The sequence below is a fragment of the Bos indicus genome, chromosome 15, assembly GCF_029378745.1.
Source record: "Bos indicus isolate NIAB-ARS_2022 breed Sahiwal x Tharparkar chromosome 15, NIAB-ARS_B.indTharparkar_mat_pri_1.0, whole genome shotgun sequence".
Classification (NCBI taxonomy): domain Eukaryota; kingdom Metazoa; phylum Chordata; class Mammalia; order Artiodactyla; family Bovidae; genus Bos; species Bos indicus.
In genome coordinates, this window is record NC_091774.1 from 47,063,112 (window position 1) to 47,078,115 (window position 15,004).

Here is a 15,004-nt window from a genome sequence, read left to right on the forward strand (position 1 = left end):
TTTAACTCCCCTATCAACTATATAAAGCAGGCACTTTGATCCCCGTTTTACAAAAGAGAAAACTCAGGCCTAGAAAGATTAAACAATTTTCCCAGGATTACACCATAAGCTGCAGCATCTGAATTTGACTCAGCAGAGCCCATCTTCCTAACCACTGTAGTAATAGTTCATGCTTGTGCACTTATAAAATGCCTACTCTATGCCACACACTATTCTAACTACAAGTACACTGTAGTGTTATTATTGTTCCTATTTTATAAAGGAGCAAATGGAAGCACTGAACATTTAAATGGTTCACTAAAGGTTACATAACTAGCAAGTGAGAAGCTGGAGAGAAATCCCAGAGTTGGTTTGGCCCAAGTCCAGACTTTGGCACTGTCCCGTCCTTCCTCACCGTGACACATTGCCTCTCTTTTCGAGGTGTGCAGTAAGCACATGTTGAAGGATGAATCTATGCTGACATCTTGTCTATGGCTAGTTTATTCATTCCCTGTCGTTTCCCATTGCAGGAGGCTTGCTCCCTTAGGAGTCTCCTGAAATGATTCTCCCCAAGATCACTATGACCTTATTACTGCTAAAACCAATGGGCATTTCTCAGTCTTCATCTTACTTGGCCTCTCAGCAGCATTGGACTCTACTGACTCCTCCATCCTTGTTGAAATGCTGTCTTCTTAACTTCTGAGATATGGCCTCCTCTTTGTTCTCCAAGAAGAATCAAGCTCTCCTTGGCTGCCCCTTGAATCTACTCTTCCCCAGCGTTCTGTCCTAGTCTCTTTTTTCTCTCCACACATCCTAGCTGATGGGTCTCCGCACCCATGGCTCTCAGTTACTCCTTGGTTGGTCCAAATCCATATCTCCAAACAGACCTCTCTCCTCAGCTCCAGACCTGCAAATCTAACTGTGTGAGGGACATCCCCATGAGAAGACCCCAACAGGCACCCCCAAAATGGCTCTCCTCTGTGGTATCCTAATGGCCCCACATTGGTCATCAGACCAGCACTAACTGGAGTCAGTCTAGAGCTCTTTTATTCCCTCACCCTTCCTGAAGGGTCGGTGGCCAAGTCTTGTCAACCTCACCTCCTCACATTTTTCTTCTGTGTCTACTCTGTCCCACTGCTACTGGCCTGGGCTGCAAACACCTTATCCTTGGTGCCCCTCCTCCCATGGGTTCTCTTCTCCAGGTCTCCACTGTCTTGCTAGGTCTCTCCCTTCAGCTCCCCTGTAATTTCTGCCTCGCTCCATCTTTCCCTTCTCCGTGAATCTCAGGCAGTGTGGAGTGCATACTCCTGGGATAAGATCAAGGCTATGTCAAAAGGAGGACAAAAATAATCACTTTTTAGGTTTTGGTAAGCTAAGTCTAGATGATCAAACTTTAAAGATAACCACAAGAAATAGAGAAATAAAATGGATAACTTTTAAGTCAGTGAAGTGCTAAAGACATACTAGAAATGATAAGAACCTAATTCTGAAGAGTAACTTTTCAGGGGGAAGGAGAAGCCATGCAACTGGAGTGGGTACAATCCGCAACTAGATTAGTAATCGTTAAATAAATAAATGTTTTATTTTAAAAAAAAAGAAAAGGGTATGTTAACTCAGGACAGTTGTTTCACTCCCAGCCCGTTTCCTCACTGAAAGGTGGGACGCCTCCCTGACCCGGGCTGTTAGGATGATTAAGATGATTAAATAAGGCACCGTCTATGAATTGCCAACACACTAACAGCTCAGAAAAGAAATTTTCCTTCTGCCTTCTCTGCTCACATCCGTCCCGGCCTCTCCCTGAGGTGCCTAATGGGAACCAGTCCACGGGAGGGACAGAGCCAGGCCCAGGCACTGCCCAGCTGCCCATCCATGAGGTTGTCCAGGGGACATCCAGGGGAGCCAACTTGTCAGCCTTCTCCTCTTCCTCCTGTCTTCACTCCTCCTTTCCTCTTTTCTGCTCCCCACACCCGCTCCCCAGCCCTAACTCCTTCCTTTATTTATGCCCCCCCTCACTCCAGCCCAGCTGTTCCCATCTCTGACTTGCCTCCCCTTTCTGTGTGAACTCCTCACTCTTTCCTTTGCCGACACACACTCACTCTCCCCCAGTCTTGCTCTCAGTCATCCCCTGTGAGAACTCTCGCCTCTCTTCCTTTCTCCTTTATGCCTGGCCCTGTACCTCCACCTCCCTTTGCCCAAGGCTACCCTCTTCTTCCTCCCCTTCTGGGCCAATCTGCCTTTTGCAGCCCCCTCCTCACCCTGTTGTCTTTCTGGTCCCTGCCCCTTCCTGGCCCTGGGACAGGAAGTTGAGGGAGGAGGCCTGCGAGGTGCCAGCTCCCCAAGCCTGCTTCCCCTCTGCACCTCAGGCCACTCCTCTGCTTCCTCCTGGAGCACCCTTCCCTTATGGTCCCCCTGCGACTCCCCCACAGCCCACCTCTTTCCTCTCCCATGTTCCCCCTGCTCCCAGGTCCTGTAGACACACAGGCTGTGTGTGTGTGTTGGAAGGGCGGGAGGGTGTGGATTGACATCACATTGCAGGCCCCAATGAACAGTCTCGCCCCTCCCCCTCCTAATGAGAACCAGCTGTGGTTCCAGAGGCCCAGATGTGGGGCTAGAGGGGGAGAGCAGGATGGAGCCAGAGGACAGAGTAACAGGCCCGGGACGGGGCAAGGGCATGTAGCAAGGAGATCTGAGCGGGGGAAGCACTGTGACCAGTCTAGGGGGAGAAAGAAGACAGATCTGGGTAGGAGGCAGGACAGACTGGGAAAACAGACAAGATGGATGGTTTAGACCAGATCTGGGGGAAGGGGTGGGACAGACCTGGAGAGGGAAAGAGACAGGAACAGGGAGGAGGAGCAAGTCTTGGGGAAGAAGCAGTGAGAAACCCTGGACAGATGGGGAGATGGTGCTGAGAAGAGAGTTGGAGAGAGGATGAGACAGTCTCGGGAGAGAGTCTGGAGTTCGAGTTTGGAGCTGGAAGCCCTGGAGCAGGAAGTGATGAGGCACAGTCCAGACAGGCCTCAGGGACCTCAAGGTCACAGCTGCAGCCGCAGAGCTGACCACGAGTGCCCCGGCAGCGTGTGTGAGAGCGTGCCGGCGTGTGGGTGGGTCTGCCAGTGAGAGTCTGCGCACGGGTGAATGTGGTCTGTCTGTGTCCATGAGAGGAAGGGTGTGTGTGAGTGTGTGTGTGTGTGTACGTGTGTGCGTGCTTGTCTACGTGAGGCCTATGGGAAAGTGTCTTTCTGTGTGTATGTGTCTGTGTGGACAAAGGCATGCCTGTGTGTGTCTGTACGTGTGCCTGCATGTGTGGATAATGGAGGAAGGTTCCAGGTGAATGAACGCGTGTGTGTGAGTGATAACCTGCTTCTCTGTATGTGTGAGGAAGGGTATCTCTGTATATGTAAGAGTAGCCTCTGTCTGTGTGAGTGTGTGTATGGAGTGTGCCAGTCTGCCCGTACTCGAGTCTGTGCATCTGTGTGCCTGGCTCTGTGTGGGCCTGTGACTTCATGAGGAGGCACCTTTGTGCGTCCACTGTGAGGGTGTATGCAGGAGTTTGCATTGGACAGGGACCCAGGATGGCACCAGGAGGGCACCAAGGTCTGCACAACTTGGGAGAAGGGGCATCTGCCTGGGCCTGGATGCCTCCTCAAGGCTGATCACTCACCTGAGAGCTACTTCACACCATTCATGCATCTTTTCATTCAGAAAACGTGCTGATCATGTGCCATGCCCTGTGCTACACAAAACGGTGATTAAGATACAGTCCTGGCCCTCGAACAGCTGACATTCTGTCTCTGGGTGCAGAGAACCCTAATATAGAATGTAAGAAGTACATTGACCTCACTGTCCGTTATCTTCTCTGCCCACCCTGCTTTCTCTGCACTGACTGATTAAATGAACAGGACCCGTTCCTAACCCTTGACCCTTACCCCAGTCTCGAGGCCTAGATCCCTGACCCTGGCCGCTTCACCACCTCTGTACACGGAGCCTCTCCCCTCTCTGGTCAGGCCTGTGTTCACTCTGGCCTTCTTGTTCTCAATTCCTCTGATCTGTTATTCCATGTGGCAGCTCCTTAGGCTTTGCAGACTTGACCTCTGGGAAGAGGGGTCTTAGTGAACCCTCCAACTCTGAAGCCAGGATGAGGCTTCATCCCTCATCAGGGATGGTGCTGGGAACCCAGGTGAGAGCACCTACAAAGTGCCCAACTCTGGGCTCCCATTTCCATCACCTGTGATTTTCACAAAACCACAGATAGTAGGCATTACCATGGCCGTTATATGGATTAGGAAAATAGCATTCAGACTGGACTCAAACTTCAGGGTCCCAGCTCTTTTCATTGCCTCACACAGGTGGGAGAGATGGGGTTGGAAGTATAAGTAGAGGGTCAGAAATTCTTATCCCTGGGGAGGACAGGAAGTCCTAGAGCAGAGCAAATCTCGAAAGACCAAAGGACACACTTCAGTAGCCACTTCTTGGCCACACTTCTGACCATGGTGCCTCGGGGCACAGGCTCACGTGCATCTGTGTGTGACCGAGTTGGCATGTCCAGGGACATTTCCCCTTCTGTCAGTAGGTGAAGGTGGTGGTGTGCAGTTATGAGATTCTGGCCATGCATTCTGCACTGATTGCCTGCTCTCACGATACCTCTACCAAGTGCTGGAGAACCTGAGACTAAGACCCTCAAGCTGCTGCCCTTAGGGATCTCCTGATTGAGTGTGGCAGGAGAGGAGAATCGGGCAGACACATGAGCAAAACAGGGCTGCTATGCAGTCTGTTGTCAGTGTGCATCCAAAGCAGTGAGAGCCCAGTAGGCTACACAGTAGGCACTGCAGGGAGGTCAAGGAGATAGCATAGAAACATCCACAGAAGACAGCATCTTGAAGTTCGAACAGGAGACGGCCAGTTGGACAGGACCTTTAAAGGATATCTCAGGACGAGAGCATAGTTCATACAAGGCAAGAAGTTGTGGGGGGAACAGTTGAGGGGTTTAGTGTAGGAACGCAGGCTGCAGTGGGGGAAAGTGAATGTGAGGCACAGTGGAGAGATGGCGGGGCTCAGGTCAGGAAGGTGTATTAAGGGGGTTGGGCTTTGTCGTGTGAATAGACATTCTATACTTAGTGTCCATGAACCCTTAAAACTGCAGACACAGTTTGGGTGTATGCATCTGCTTTCTTTTTATCCAGAGTGGGCAGCAGTTTTCTGCCATCAGCAGCGGTGAACCAGTGGAAACCTTTTGTCAGGGGTGGTTTGGTGAGAATTGTGAGGATAGCTCCAGTGAGGAGGACGTGGATTAAGGGATCCAATCCAGGAGGCACAGGGAGGATAAAGGACTGTGGAAGGAATCGAAAGGAGGGATGACAGTGCTTGGACCTGGACAGCAGCAGTGTGAAAACAGGAAAGTGCAGGCTTGAGATAGTGTCTCATTGAGATAGTCAGGTTTTGACTGAAGAAGAGCAGGGAAAGCAAGGAGAGTTTCTGAGTGGTGATGCTGTTCGCAGGAAAGGGAAGGGAGGAAGAAAATCAGGTTGAGGTGAAGGTTAGGAATACCTTGTAAGGGAGTCCGTTTTCTGGGGGGTTACATGTCTCCAGCACTCTCCAGAGCTGGAGATTGCAAAGTCATCAGCAAATAGACATAAAATGATCAATACTAAAGCTGAAGTTCCAATACTTTGACCATTTGATGCAAAGAGCCAACTCATTGGAAAAGACCCTGATGCTGGGAAAGATTGAGGGCAGGAGGATAAGATGGTTAGATAGCATCACCAACTGAATGAACATGAGTTTGAGCAAACTCCAGGAGATAGTGAAGGACAAGGAAGCCTGGAGTGCTGCAGTCCATGGGGTCACAATGAGTCAGACACAACTGAGCAACTGAACAACAAAGAAAATAAAATGACTGATAACATTTTTAATTGAAGGCATGGGAGGGGATAAGATCACCGAGGCAGTGTGAAAAGTGGGAAGACGTGCGGCCCTGGACTGAGTCCTGAGGGGCACCAGTTTTTAAGGGCAGAGGAAGAACTTGCCCAGGAGACTGAAGAGTGGACATAGAAGCACAGTGGAAGCAAGAGGTGGGGTGTCACCATGTGAAGCCAAGAGGGCTAGGCTTCAAGAAGCCAGTGATCAGTGATTCAGTATTCCAGAATGATGCAACAAGATGAAAAAGTGTCCATTGGATGCAGAGTATAGTGATGGTTGGAAACTTAGTGAAAGCAGTGTCACGGGAGAGGAAGCCTCTCTGCATAGACGGAGGAGGGTGTGAGAAGTGAGAAACTGGCAGAAGTGAGCAAACCTTTCTCCACTGATTCTGCCCTCACTCAGTCACTAAAGGCCTTCCTGGGACTTTAGGCCTCCTTCTCCTTGAATATCAGCAGTATTGGAAATGCTGTCTCCCTTAGCATTGTTGGCACCACCCTTCCCTGGATTTCTTTCTCTCTCTTTGGCCAGTTAAGGATGCCTCTGTTCAGCTAATGGTTCGGGCCAGAAATTTGCCCATCATCCTTGACTCTTCCCACTCCTCATCCTCTGCCTTCAAGCCATCGTCAAGCCCTGGCCATTCTACCTGCTAAACCTTCCGCAGAGCTATCCACTTCTCCCCATGTTCATTGCTGACACTCATCCAAGACTCCATCAGAGCCACACCCTGGCCTGGTGTGTCATGAGGGCTGTCCTAAGATAACTTCCCCATCTGTGTGATCCTGTGTTTACAAAGGGGCAGCAGCGGTGATTTTCACAAGATGTAAGTCATATTGCAGTACCCTCTCTTAGAATGCTTTCATGGCTTCCATTTGTCCTCAGCATAAAGTTCAGATCATCAGTATGGCCTCTGACCCCCTGCCCCATTTCATCCCTTCTGCCTCGGCACTCTATACCTCACACACAGGCCCTACACACCCCCAGACACTCTCAGCCCTTTCTTGACAGTAGACTCTAAGCCTCTCTTTCTGTTCCTTCTTCTGAGTCTTCTCTCATTCTCTTCCCCTTCTCTGCCCACCGTTGTCTAGCTAACACCTACGTTAAGTAGATCCTGACTTGAATGCTGTTTCCTCGGAGAAGCACTCGCTGACTCCTTACTGTGATCAGCCCCTCCTTGCTCTCATAGCTCCCTGCACCTCTCCCTCGAGGGCCACATCACACTGCTAATTACTTGTCCAGTTCCTGGACTGTTTTCTTTATTCACTGGTATGTCTTCAGTTTCTCCACAAAGCAGGTACTCAATCTCTTGTTGAATAGAGTAGAGAGGGAAGTGGAGCCAAAGGGGTGTGTGTGTGTGTGTGTGTGTGTGTGTGTGTGTGTGTGTGTATGGGGGAGAGGGAAAAGGAGACAGAGAGGAAGGGAGAGAGAGATTTAAGCATATTTAAATGTTACTAGAATACTGGCAGAGAGGAAAATGTTGAGGTTCAGATGACATTGCCAAGCACATGGTTATTGAGGTATTAGTCCTGAATAAGAAGAAAAATGAGAAAGAACTGGCCACATGTTTAAGTCTAGAGATGGAAAGAAGGGAATCTGAAGGCATTCAGACCTGAACAATAGGAATAAAACAATCTGCTGGGAGATGGTGGGGAGCAGGAATCAGGATGGATAGGACCTGTCAGTTAAAGGCTGCGGTGGATCCTGAGGAGCTTCCTGGGCCCAAGATGGTTTGAGGCAGCATGAGGGCCCTGTGGGGAGCTGAACACACTTCAGTCCTGGTGTGGCCTGGACCCCAGCCTCCCTGGAATGTTGATTCCTCCCCCATCATGACTGTTTTCCTTCTAATTTTCTCCCAGGTCAAAGAGAGTGAGCTGGAGCCAGGGTCCAAGTTGGACCTGATCCAAAACCTGAGATCAGGCTGCTCCTGGAGCCTGGCCTGGAGCTGGATCCCAAGGCACAGCTGGATTGGCCCTGCCATGCAGAAGGAGTGGGCCACTGCACCTTCGTGCCCGGGCATGCAGATCCCCAGGCCTCTCCCCCTGCTGTCATTGCTGATGCTGCTGCTCCTGGGGGCGGGGGCTCCAGGTGCCTGGGGTCAGGCTGGGAGCTTGGACCTGCAGATTGATGAGGAGCAGCCAGCGGGCACGCTGATCGGGGACATCAGTGCAGGGCTTCCAGCGGGCACAGCAGCACCTCCCATGTACTTCATCTCTGCCCAGGAGGGCAGCGGGGTGGGCACGGACCTGGCCATCGATGAACACAGTGGGGTGGTCCGTACAGCCCGTGTCTTGGACCGAGAGCGGCGGGATCGCTACCGCTTCACTGCAGTCACTCCCGACGGTGCCACTGTGGAAGTTACCGTGCGAGTGGCTGACATCAATGACCATGCTCCGGCTTTCCCACAGGCTCGGGCTGTCCTGCAGATACCTGAGCATACAGCACTTGGCACCCGCTACCCACTGGAGCCTGCTCGTGATGCCGACGCTGGCCGCCTGGGAACACAGGGCTATGCCCTGTCTGGTGATGGGGCTGGAGAGACCTTCCGGCTGGAGACACGCCCTGGTCCAGATGGGGCCCCAGTGCCTGAGCTGGTAGTTACCGGAGAGCTGGACCGAGAGAACCGCTCACACTACATGCTGCAACTGGAGGCCTATGACGGTGGTTCACCCCCTCGGAGGGCCCAGGCCCTGCTGGACGTGACACTGCTAGACATCAATGACCATGCCCCAGCTTTCAATCAGAGCCGCTACCACGCTGCTGTGTCCGAGAGCCTGGCCCCCGGCAGTCCTGTCTTGCAGGTGTATGCCTCTGATGCCGATGCAGGTGCCAATGGGGCTGTAACTTATGAGATCAACCGGAGGCAGAGCGAGGGTGATGGACCCTTCTCCATTGATGCACACACGGGGCTGCTGCGGCTGGAGCGGCCGCTGGACTTTGAGCAACGTCGGGTCCACGAACTGGTGGTGCAGGCTCGGGATGGAGGGGCTCACCCTGAGCTGGGCTCAGCCTTTGTGACCGTGCATGTGCGAGATGCCAATGACAATCAGCCCTCCATGACTGTCATCTTCCTGAGTGCAGATGGCTCCCCCCGTGTATCTGAGGCTGCCCCCCCGGGCCAGCTTGTTGCTCGAATCTCTGTGTCAGACCCAGATGACGGTGACTTTGCGCATGTCAACGTGTCCCTGGAGGGTGGAGAGGGCCACTTTGCGCTCAGCACCCAGGACAGCGTCATCTACCTGGTGTGTGTGGCTCGGAGGCTGGATCGGGAGGAGCGCGACGCCTACAACTTGCGAGTTACTGCCACAGACTCAGGCTCACCCCCACTGCGGGCCGAGGCTGCCTTTGTGCTACACGTCACTGATGTCAATGACAATGCGCCTGCCTTTGACCGCCAGCTCTACCGACCCGAGCCTCTGCCTGAGGTTGCCCTGCCTGGCAGCTTCGTGGTGCGGGTGACGGCCCGGGATCCTGACCAGGGCACCAATGGTCAGGTCACCTACAGCCTGGCCCCAGGCGCCCACACCCGCTGGTTCTCCATAGACCCCACCTCAGGCATTGTCACTACAGCTGCTTTGCTGGACTATGAGTTGGAACCTCAGCCACAGCTAATCGTGGTGGCCACGGATGGGGGCTTGCCCCCTCTCTCCTCCTCTGCCACAGTGAGCGTGGTCTTGCAAGATGTGAATGATAACGAGCCGCAGTTCCAGAGGACTTTCTACAACGCCTCGCTGCCTGAGGGCACTCAGCCAGGAACCTGCTTCCTGCAGGTGGGTAAGCCCCCCAACACACAGTGGAGTGGTGCTGTGGACGGGAATGGATCAGAGGGTCGCAGGGGACCTCAGAGCAGGAACCAAGACTTGAAGGTGCTAGCTGTTGATGGTGACATTTGCCAGAGGGTTCAGTCTTATTCAGTGAGCTGCACAGTCTGTGCAGAGGGTGAGGGTTACTGAGAAGATGAGAAAGCAGGGTGCAGGAGCTGGGCCAGGTGATCAAGGGGTTGAGAGAATCAAGATTGGATATTGAGAAATGTGTCTTGTGGTGTGAGGAGGTGAGAGGGGACTCTTTAAAGTTTCAAAGCTGTTCTGCAAGGGCAGAGATGGAGATTCTGCACACCCATGTGGCTCCTGTTCCCCAGGGGAGATGCCAGCATTTACAGAGCCCTCCAATCCTAGATCAGTGCTGGACTGTCCTGGCAGATATATCCATCCATGCTCTTGGAGCTGAGCCCTAATGCGTCTTGGGATCAGGCACAGGGATGAGAGATAACAGGAAGTATTCAGTGAGATCCCAATGTCCAGGAAGACCTCTCAGAGGACGAGGCAGGAGCCCTGGACAGGCTGAGGGAGCCACAGACTTCCTGCAAGTCAGGCCTGGAGGAGATGGGTGGGGAGGCATGCAACTGGAAAGGCAGGCCAAAGCCAGATTGCAGAAGTCCTTGGACACCAAGCTGTGAGGGGTTAGGACTTTACTTGGAAGGCAGAGAGGGTCGCTGAACTTCTTTGGTCCAGAAAAGGCAGGATCAGATGGTTTTTTCTTCGTTTAAGACTTTATGTTTGGGAGGCAGTTTTTGATTCATAGCACTATTAAGTGGAAGGTGTAGATTTTCCATATGCCCCTTCCCTGACTCACACACTGTCAGCATCCCCCGCCAGAGTGGTACATTTGCCGCAACAGATGAATCTACATAACCATCATTATCACTCAAGTCCATAGCTTACATTAGAGTTCGCTCTTGGTGTTGTACCTTCTATGGGTTTGGATAAAAGTATATTGTATGTGTATAATGGACATATATAATGACATACAGTGTAACACATAGAGAGTAGTTTCACTGCCCTAAAAATCCTGTTCCCCTCATCCTTCCCTCCTCACTACAGATTGTTTTTGTTTGGTTTTTTATTTGTTTGTTTTTGTTGTTGTTGGGCTTTATTTGGCTGTGCCACATGGCATGTGGGCTCTTAGTTCCCCAACCAGGGATTGAACCCATGTCCCGTGCAGTGGAAGCATGGAGTCTTAACCACTGACCCACCAGGAAAATCCCATGTTTTATGTTTGTTTGTTTGTTTGTTTGGAAGCTAACTTGCTTTAAGGGTGAAAATAGATTAGATCAATGGTAAGAAATACATTGAAAACTTAACTTAGCACTGTAGGCCTGGCACTGTGCTGGGTCCTGAGAACAAGGAAAGGAGACAGTCTTGTTCCCAGGCAGGTCACAGTCTAGGCAAGGAGATACACCAGTAGCTAGTGATACATCATGTGGCATATGAAGCGCTATGGAAGCCTAGAGGCAGACCTTTGCAGAAGCGGTGATACTTTGCCAAGGGGATAATATGGGGTGTATGGACAGGAACTCCAAGCTCACAGAAAAAGCTGAAGGACACCATGATATGTGTTTATGGGCAGCATTGTTCAGGTTGGCCTCAACTGTGCTGATGAGAGAGTTATGGGGAGACAAGAGAGTAGACAGGGACCGGATCATCAGCTTTGACTTTATTTTAAAAATCACAGGGAACCAATGGGAGGTTCTAGGCAAATCTGATATGTCTTCTGGAAAGATTGCTTTGGCTCTCCCACAGAATTATGGATGCAGGAGAGGAGACTGGAGGCAGGGAGGTCTCTTAGGAGGAAATGTTTATGTCTCAGAAGACCCCTGATCATCTTCTAGAAGCTGCTGTTTGCCTAGACTTTCAGGCCAGTGCCTGGACCTGGCTGACCTCCCATTTGGCCAGACTCTGGGTGCTTGCCTGCCTACTGCTGTCCAGCTTCCACCCACTCTCCCATGTGTTTACTCTCCCTCTTGGCCCAAGACCAGTGGGCTGTGGCTTCTAACTTCCCTCCTCACTAGTGCCTGAAGCAAGAGGGCATCTCTCCAGGTGGTTTCCTGGAGTTTTTACTAGTGGTAATCATAGGGAAGCAGGGGTGAAATTGACCACTGGGTGTTCATAACCTTTACAAGAAGTCTTAATATTTGATTCATTCAATATTCATTTGAATATCTGTCAGTAGGGACACAGAATACAGTAATGATTGAGTAACTGCTACCTAATTCATAGAATTTACAGTTTAGAGGGGAGATTCATATGCAAAGAAACAGTTCTACTGCAATAAAAGAAACTTCCATATGGAGATATATATGAGTTACAGATGGGCAGTTTGAATGTTTTCCCAAAGGAAAGGACCTTTGAGCTGAGACAAAGGATAAGCAGGAGCTGACGAGGGAACCAGATAAGGGAAGGGTTCCATACAGAGGTGACATGCAGAGAGAAGAGCAAGAGCCTGACCTGTCTGACTTGTTCAAGGACCTACAAGTGGCTCAGTGTCTCTGGAGTTTAAGGTGTGAGATGGAAGAGTGAGATGAGACTGCAGGAGGCCAGACAGTGAGGAATGAAGCCAAGCCAAGGAGTGTGAGCATTTTTATTTAGAAGACATTGAAGCTTTTTGAGTAGAGGAATAATTTGATCATATTTGTTCTCTCAAAAGATGCTTTTGTTAGTGCAGAGCAGTGGTTCACAACAGCTGGTGATTCTGCCCTCTGGAGGGGACATTTGTCAACATCTAAAGACATTTTTGGTTGTCACAACTGGTGGGATTGATCAGTACCTAATGGATTGCATGCGTGCGAGCTCAGTTGCTCAGTTGTGTCTGACACTTTGCGACCCTTTGGACTGCAGCCTGCCAGGCTCCTCTGTCCATGGGATTTTCTAGGCAAGATTACTGGAGTGGGTTGCATTTCCTCCTCCAGGGGATCTTCCTGACTCAGGGATCGAAGCCACGTTTCCTGCATCTCCTGCATTAACAGGCAGATTCTTTACCACCAACTGGGAAGCCCATTTAGTAGATAGAGATGCTGCCAAGCATTCTAAAATGCACGTGACAGCACCACAACAAAGAAATGTTTGGTCCAAAATGTCAGTCATGCGGAGGTTGAGAAGTCCTGGTGTAGAGGACAAGACTGGAGGGTTAGACACCTATCAAAAGGGAACTATAGTAGCCCAGGGGAGAGACGACTCAGGCCTGAGTCAGAACAGTGATAACGGTAATGGAGAGGAATAGACAAATAAGAAGGATAATGAAGATTTACTTGGTCCCCAGTTGACTGATATGTCGGCAGAGGAAAAGGGAAGAACAGATTTCTGGCTCGAGCAGCTGCGTAGATGGAAGAATCATTAGAGAGAGGTTGGAATGATCATGAGTTTAGTTTAGGACAGGTTGGATTTAAGGTGCCTGTGGGACATCCAAGTGGAGATGTTGAGCAGGCATCTGGATGTACAAGTTGGGAGCACAGAGGAGTGGTCTGGGTCAAAGTACAGATCATCATCAGAGCCACAGCAGTGGAAGAGAAGGCACTCAGAGAATGTGTAGAAGAAGATGCCAAGGAAAGGTTCCAGGGAACAACAGTGTATAACAGACAGAGTAAGGGGAGGTGGAGGAAGGCTGGACAGTGGGGAAGCAGTGGCAGGAGAAGCAGGAGACACTCCTGGGAAGGAAGTCAGCATGGAGCAAATGCAGTAAGTTTGTGGTCTAGTAGGAATTTTAGATAGTTCACACATGAAGGTCTTTATTTCCTCCTTGCATTAATGAATTTGATGAGAGCTGGAGGCTGGGGGAGGGTGGGGAAACAAGAGGAGAGAGGTGAGGTTAGTTACAGCTTTCAGGCAGAGCTGGAGAGGGAGCTGACCAAGGTTGGACTGTGAAGAGGGGCTGAGAGCCTGCTAACAATGGAGGCTGTGCCTTTGCAGTGAAACCTCTGAGCAGAGGCTGCACAGGCCAGAAAACTCACTTCTGCCTTGGTCATTTCCAGTCACTGACCCCTGTGCCTTTTGGGGTCACTTCCTGACAACCTCCTTGACCACTATTTATTGCTTTCTTCCTGCAGCAGGTCAGAGGGCAGAGGTCTTTAACAGCTTCTGGAGATGGTGCCGCAGCTGTGCTGCTGCCCACCAGATGGATGTGGGGGAAGTTTGTCTCCTGGGATATCCGGGCCCATGGCCACAGTAAAGAGTTGGAGCAGGAGCCGTTTCCAGGGCTCAGCATGGCAAGGTCTTAGTGTCTCTCAGGAGAGTAAACAATGGCACAAATCACTTCTGTCAAGGGCCTGGGCAACAATCAGAAGTCCTTGGCTCGGCTTCTCTCTGAGCAACATTTTCTGGCTGAGAAAGGGGAACTCTCCAGCTTCCTTTCCACAGCATATCATGACCCTGAGGCCCTCATAGCCACAAAGAGTACTTTGTCACAGCTACAGCAGTCTGCACCAGCTAACCCACTGTTGAGGGCCTAATGTGCACCCAATTTATAAAACTTGCTTTGAAAGAAGTTTTTGTTGTAAGGCAGGGCAATCCAAATGTCTGTTTACTCAATGAACAAATTTACATAGAGTGCCTACTGTGCGCCTGGCCCTGTCTTAAGCTCTGAAGCTTTTGGAATGGGGTTTCCCGCTGATCTGACTCTGAAATGTTCAGAGGCTCCTGACTTTGGTGTCCAATCATAAACCCTACCTGAGCCAATCTGGGAGATGTCTGAGAAGTCACCAAGAAAGCCTTTCCCTATTTCTTAGTTTGGGAGAACCCCTGGAACTTAATGACCTGAATATTGTCCTATAGACCTGCAGTTCTCTGTCTCTCATTTCCAGTGAGATTGGCTCAAGAGATGAAGGGATGTGAAGGATGTATAAGCCACATCCATAAATGCATAGAGCAGACCCTCATCAGCCCAGCGATCAATCAGATCCCACTTAATGACCAAACTCAATAAAGGGCAGGCCTATAACAGCAGTCTGAATAACTCTGTAGGTCAGCCAGTGCTCTGCTTGGAGTGATTCTGAGACTTGGTGATGTTTATTAACTTGTTGTGACCCACCTGGAACTTGCTGTCACAGCCCTTAGCACTTTCCTTTTAAATATAGTTGGTCCTCATCCATTTGCAGATTCTGTATTTGTGAATTCACCAACTGTCTAAAATTTCTCTGTAACCCTTGAATCCACACTCATGGAGTTTTCACTGTCATTCCCGGACATGTGCAGAAGGATGGAAAATTCAAGTCTCTCGATGAGCACATTCCAGCTGAGGTCGAACAAGGCAATGCCCTGCCTTCGTGTTTCAGCTCTTATGTTGT

The 15,004-nt window shown here is 50.6% G+C and overlaps 1 protein-coding gene across 1 annotated transcript in view; it reads left to right on the plus strand.

Annotated features, from left to right (window-relative positions):
* Nucleotides 1-15,004, plus strand: part of DCHS1 (dachsous cadherin-related 1) — a 36,650-nt gene that overhangs the window by 6,847 nt on the left and 14,799 nt on the right. Inside the window, exon 2 of the mRNA XM_019975273.2 lies at nt 7,749-9,659. Coding sequence (XP_019830832.2) covers nt 7,869-9,659 — 1,791 coding nt within the window. The 5' untranslated portion in view covers nt 7,749-7,868. The remainder of the gene's footprint in view (nt 1-7,748; nt 9,660-15,004) is intronic.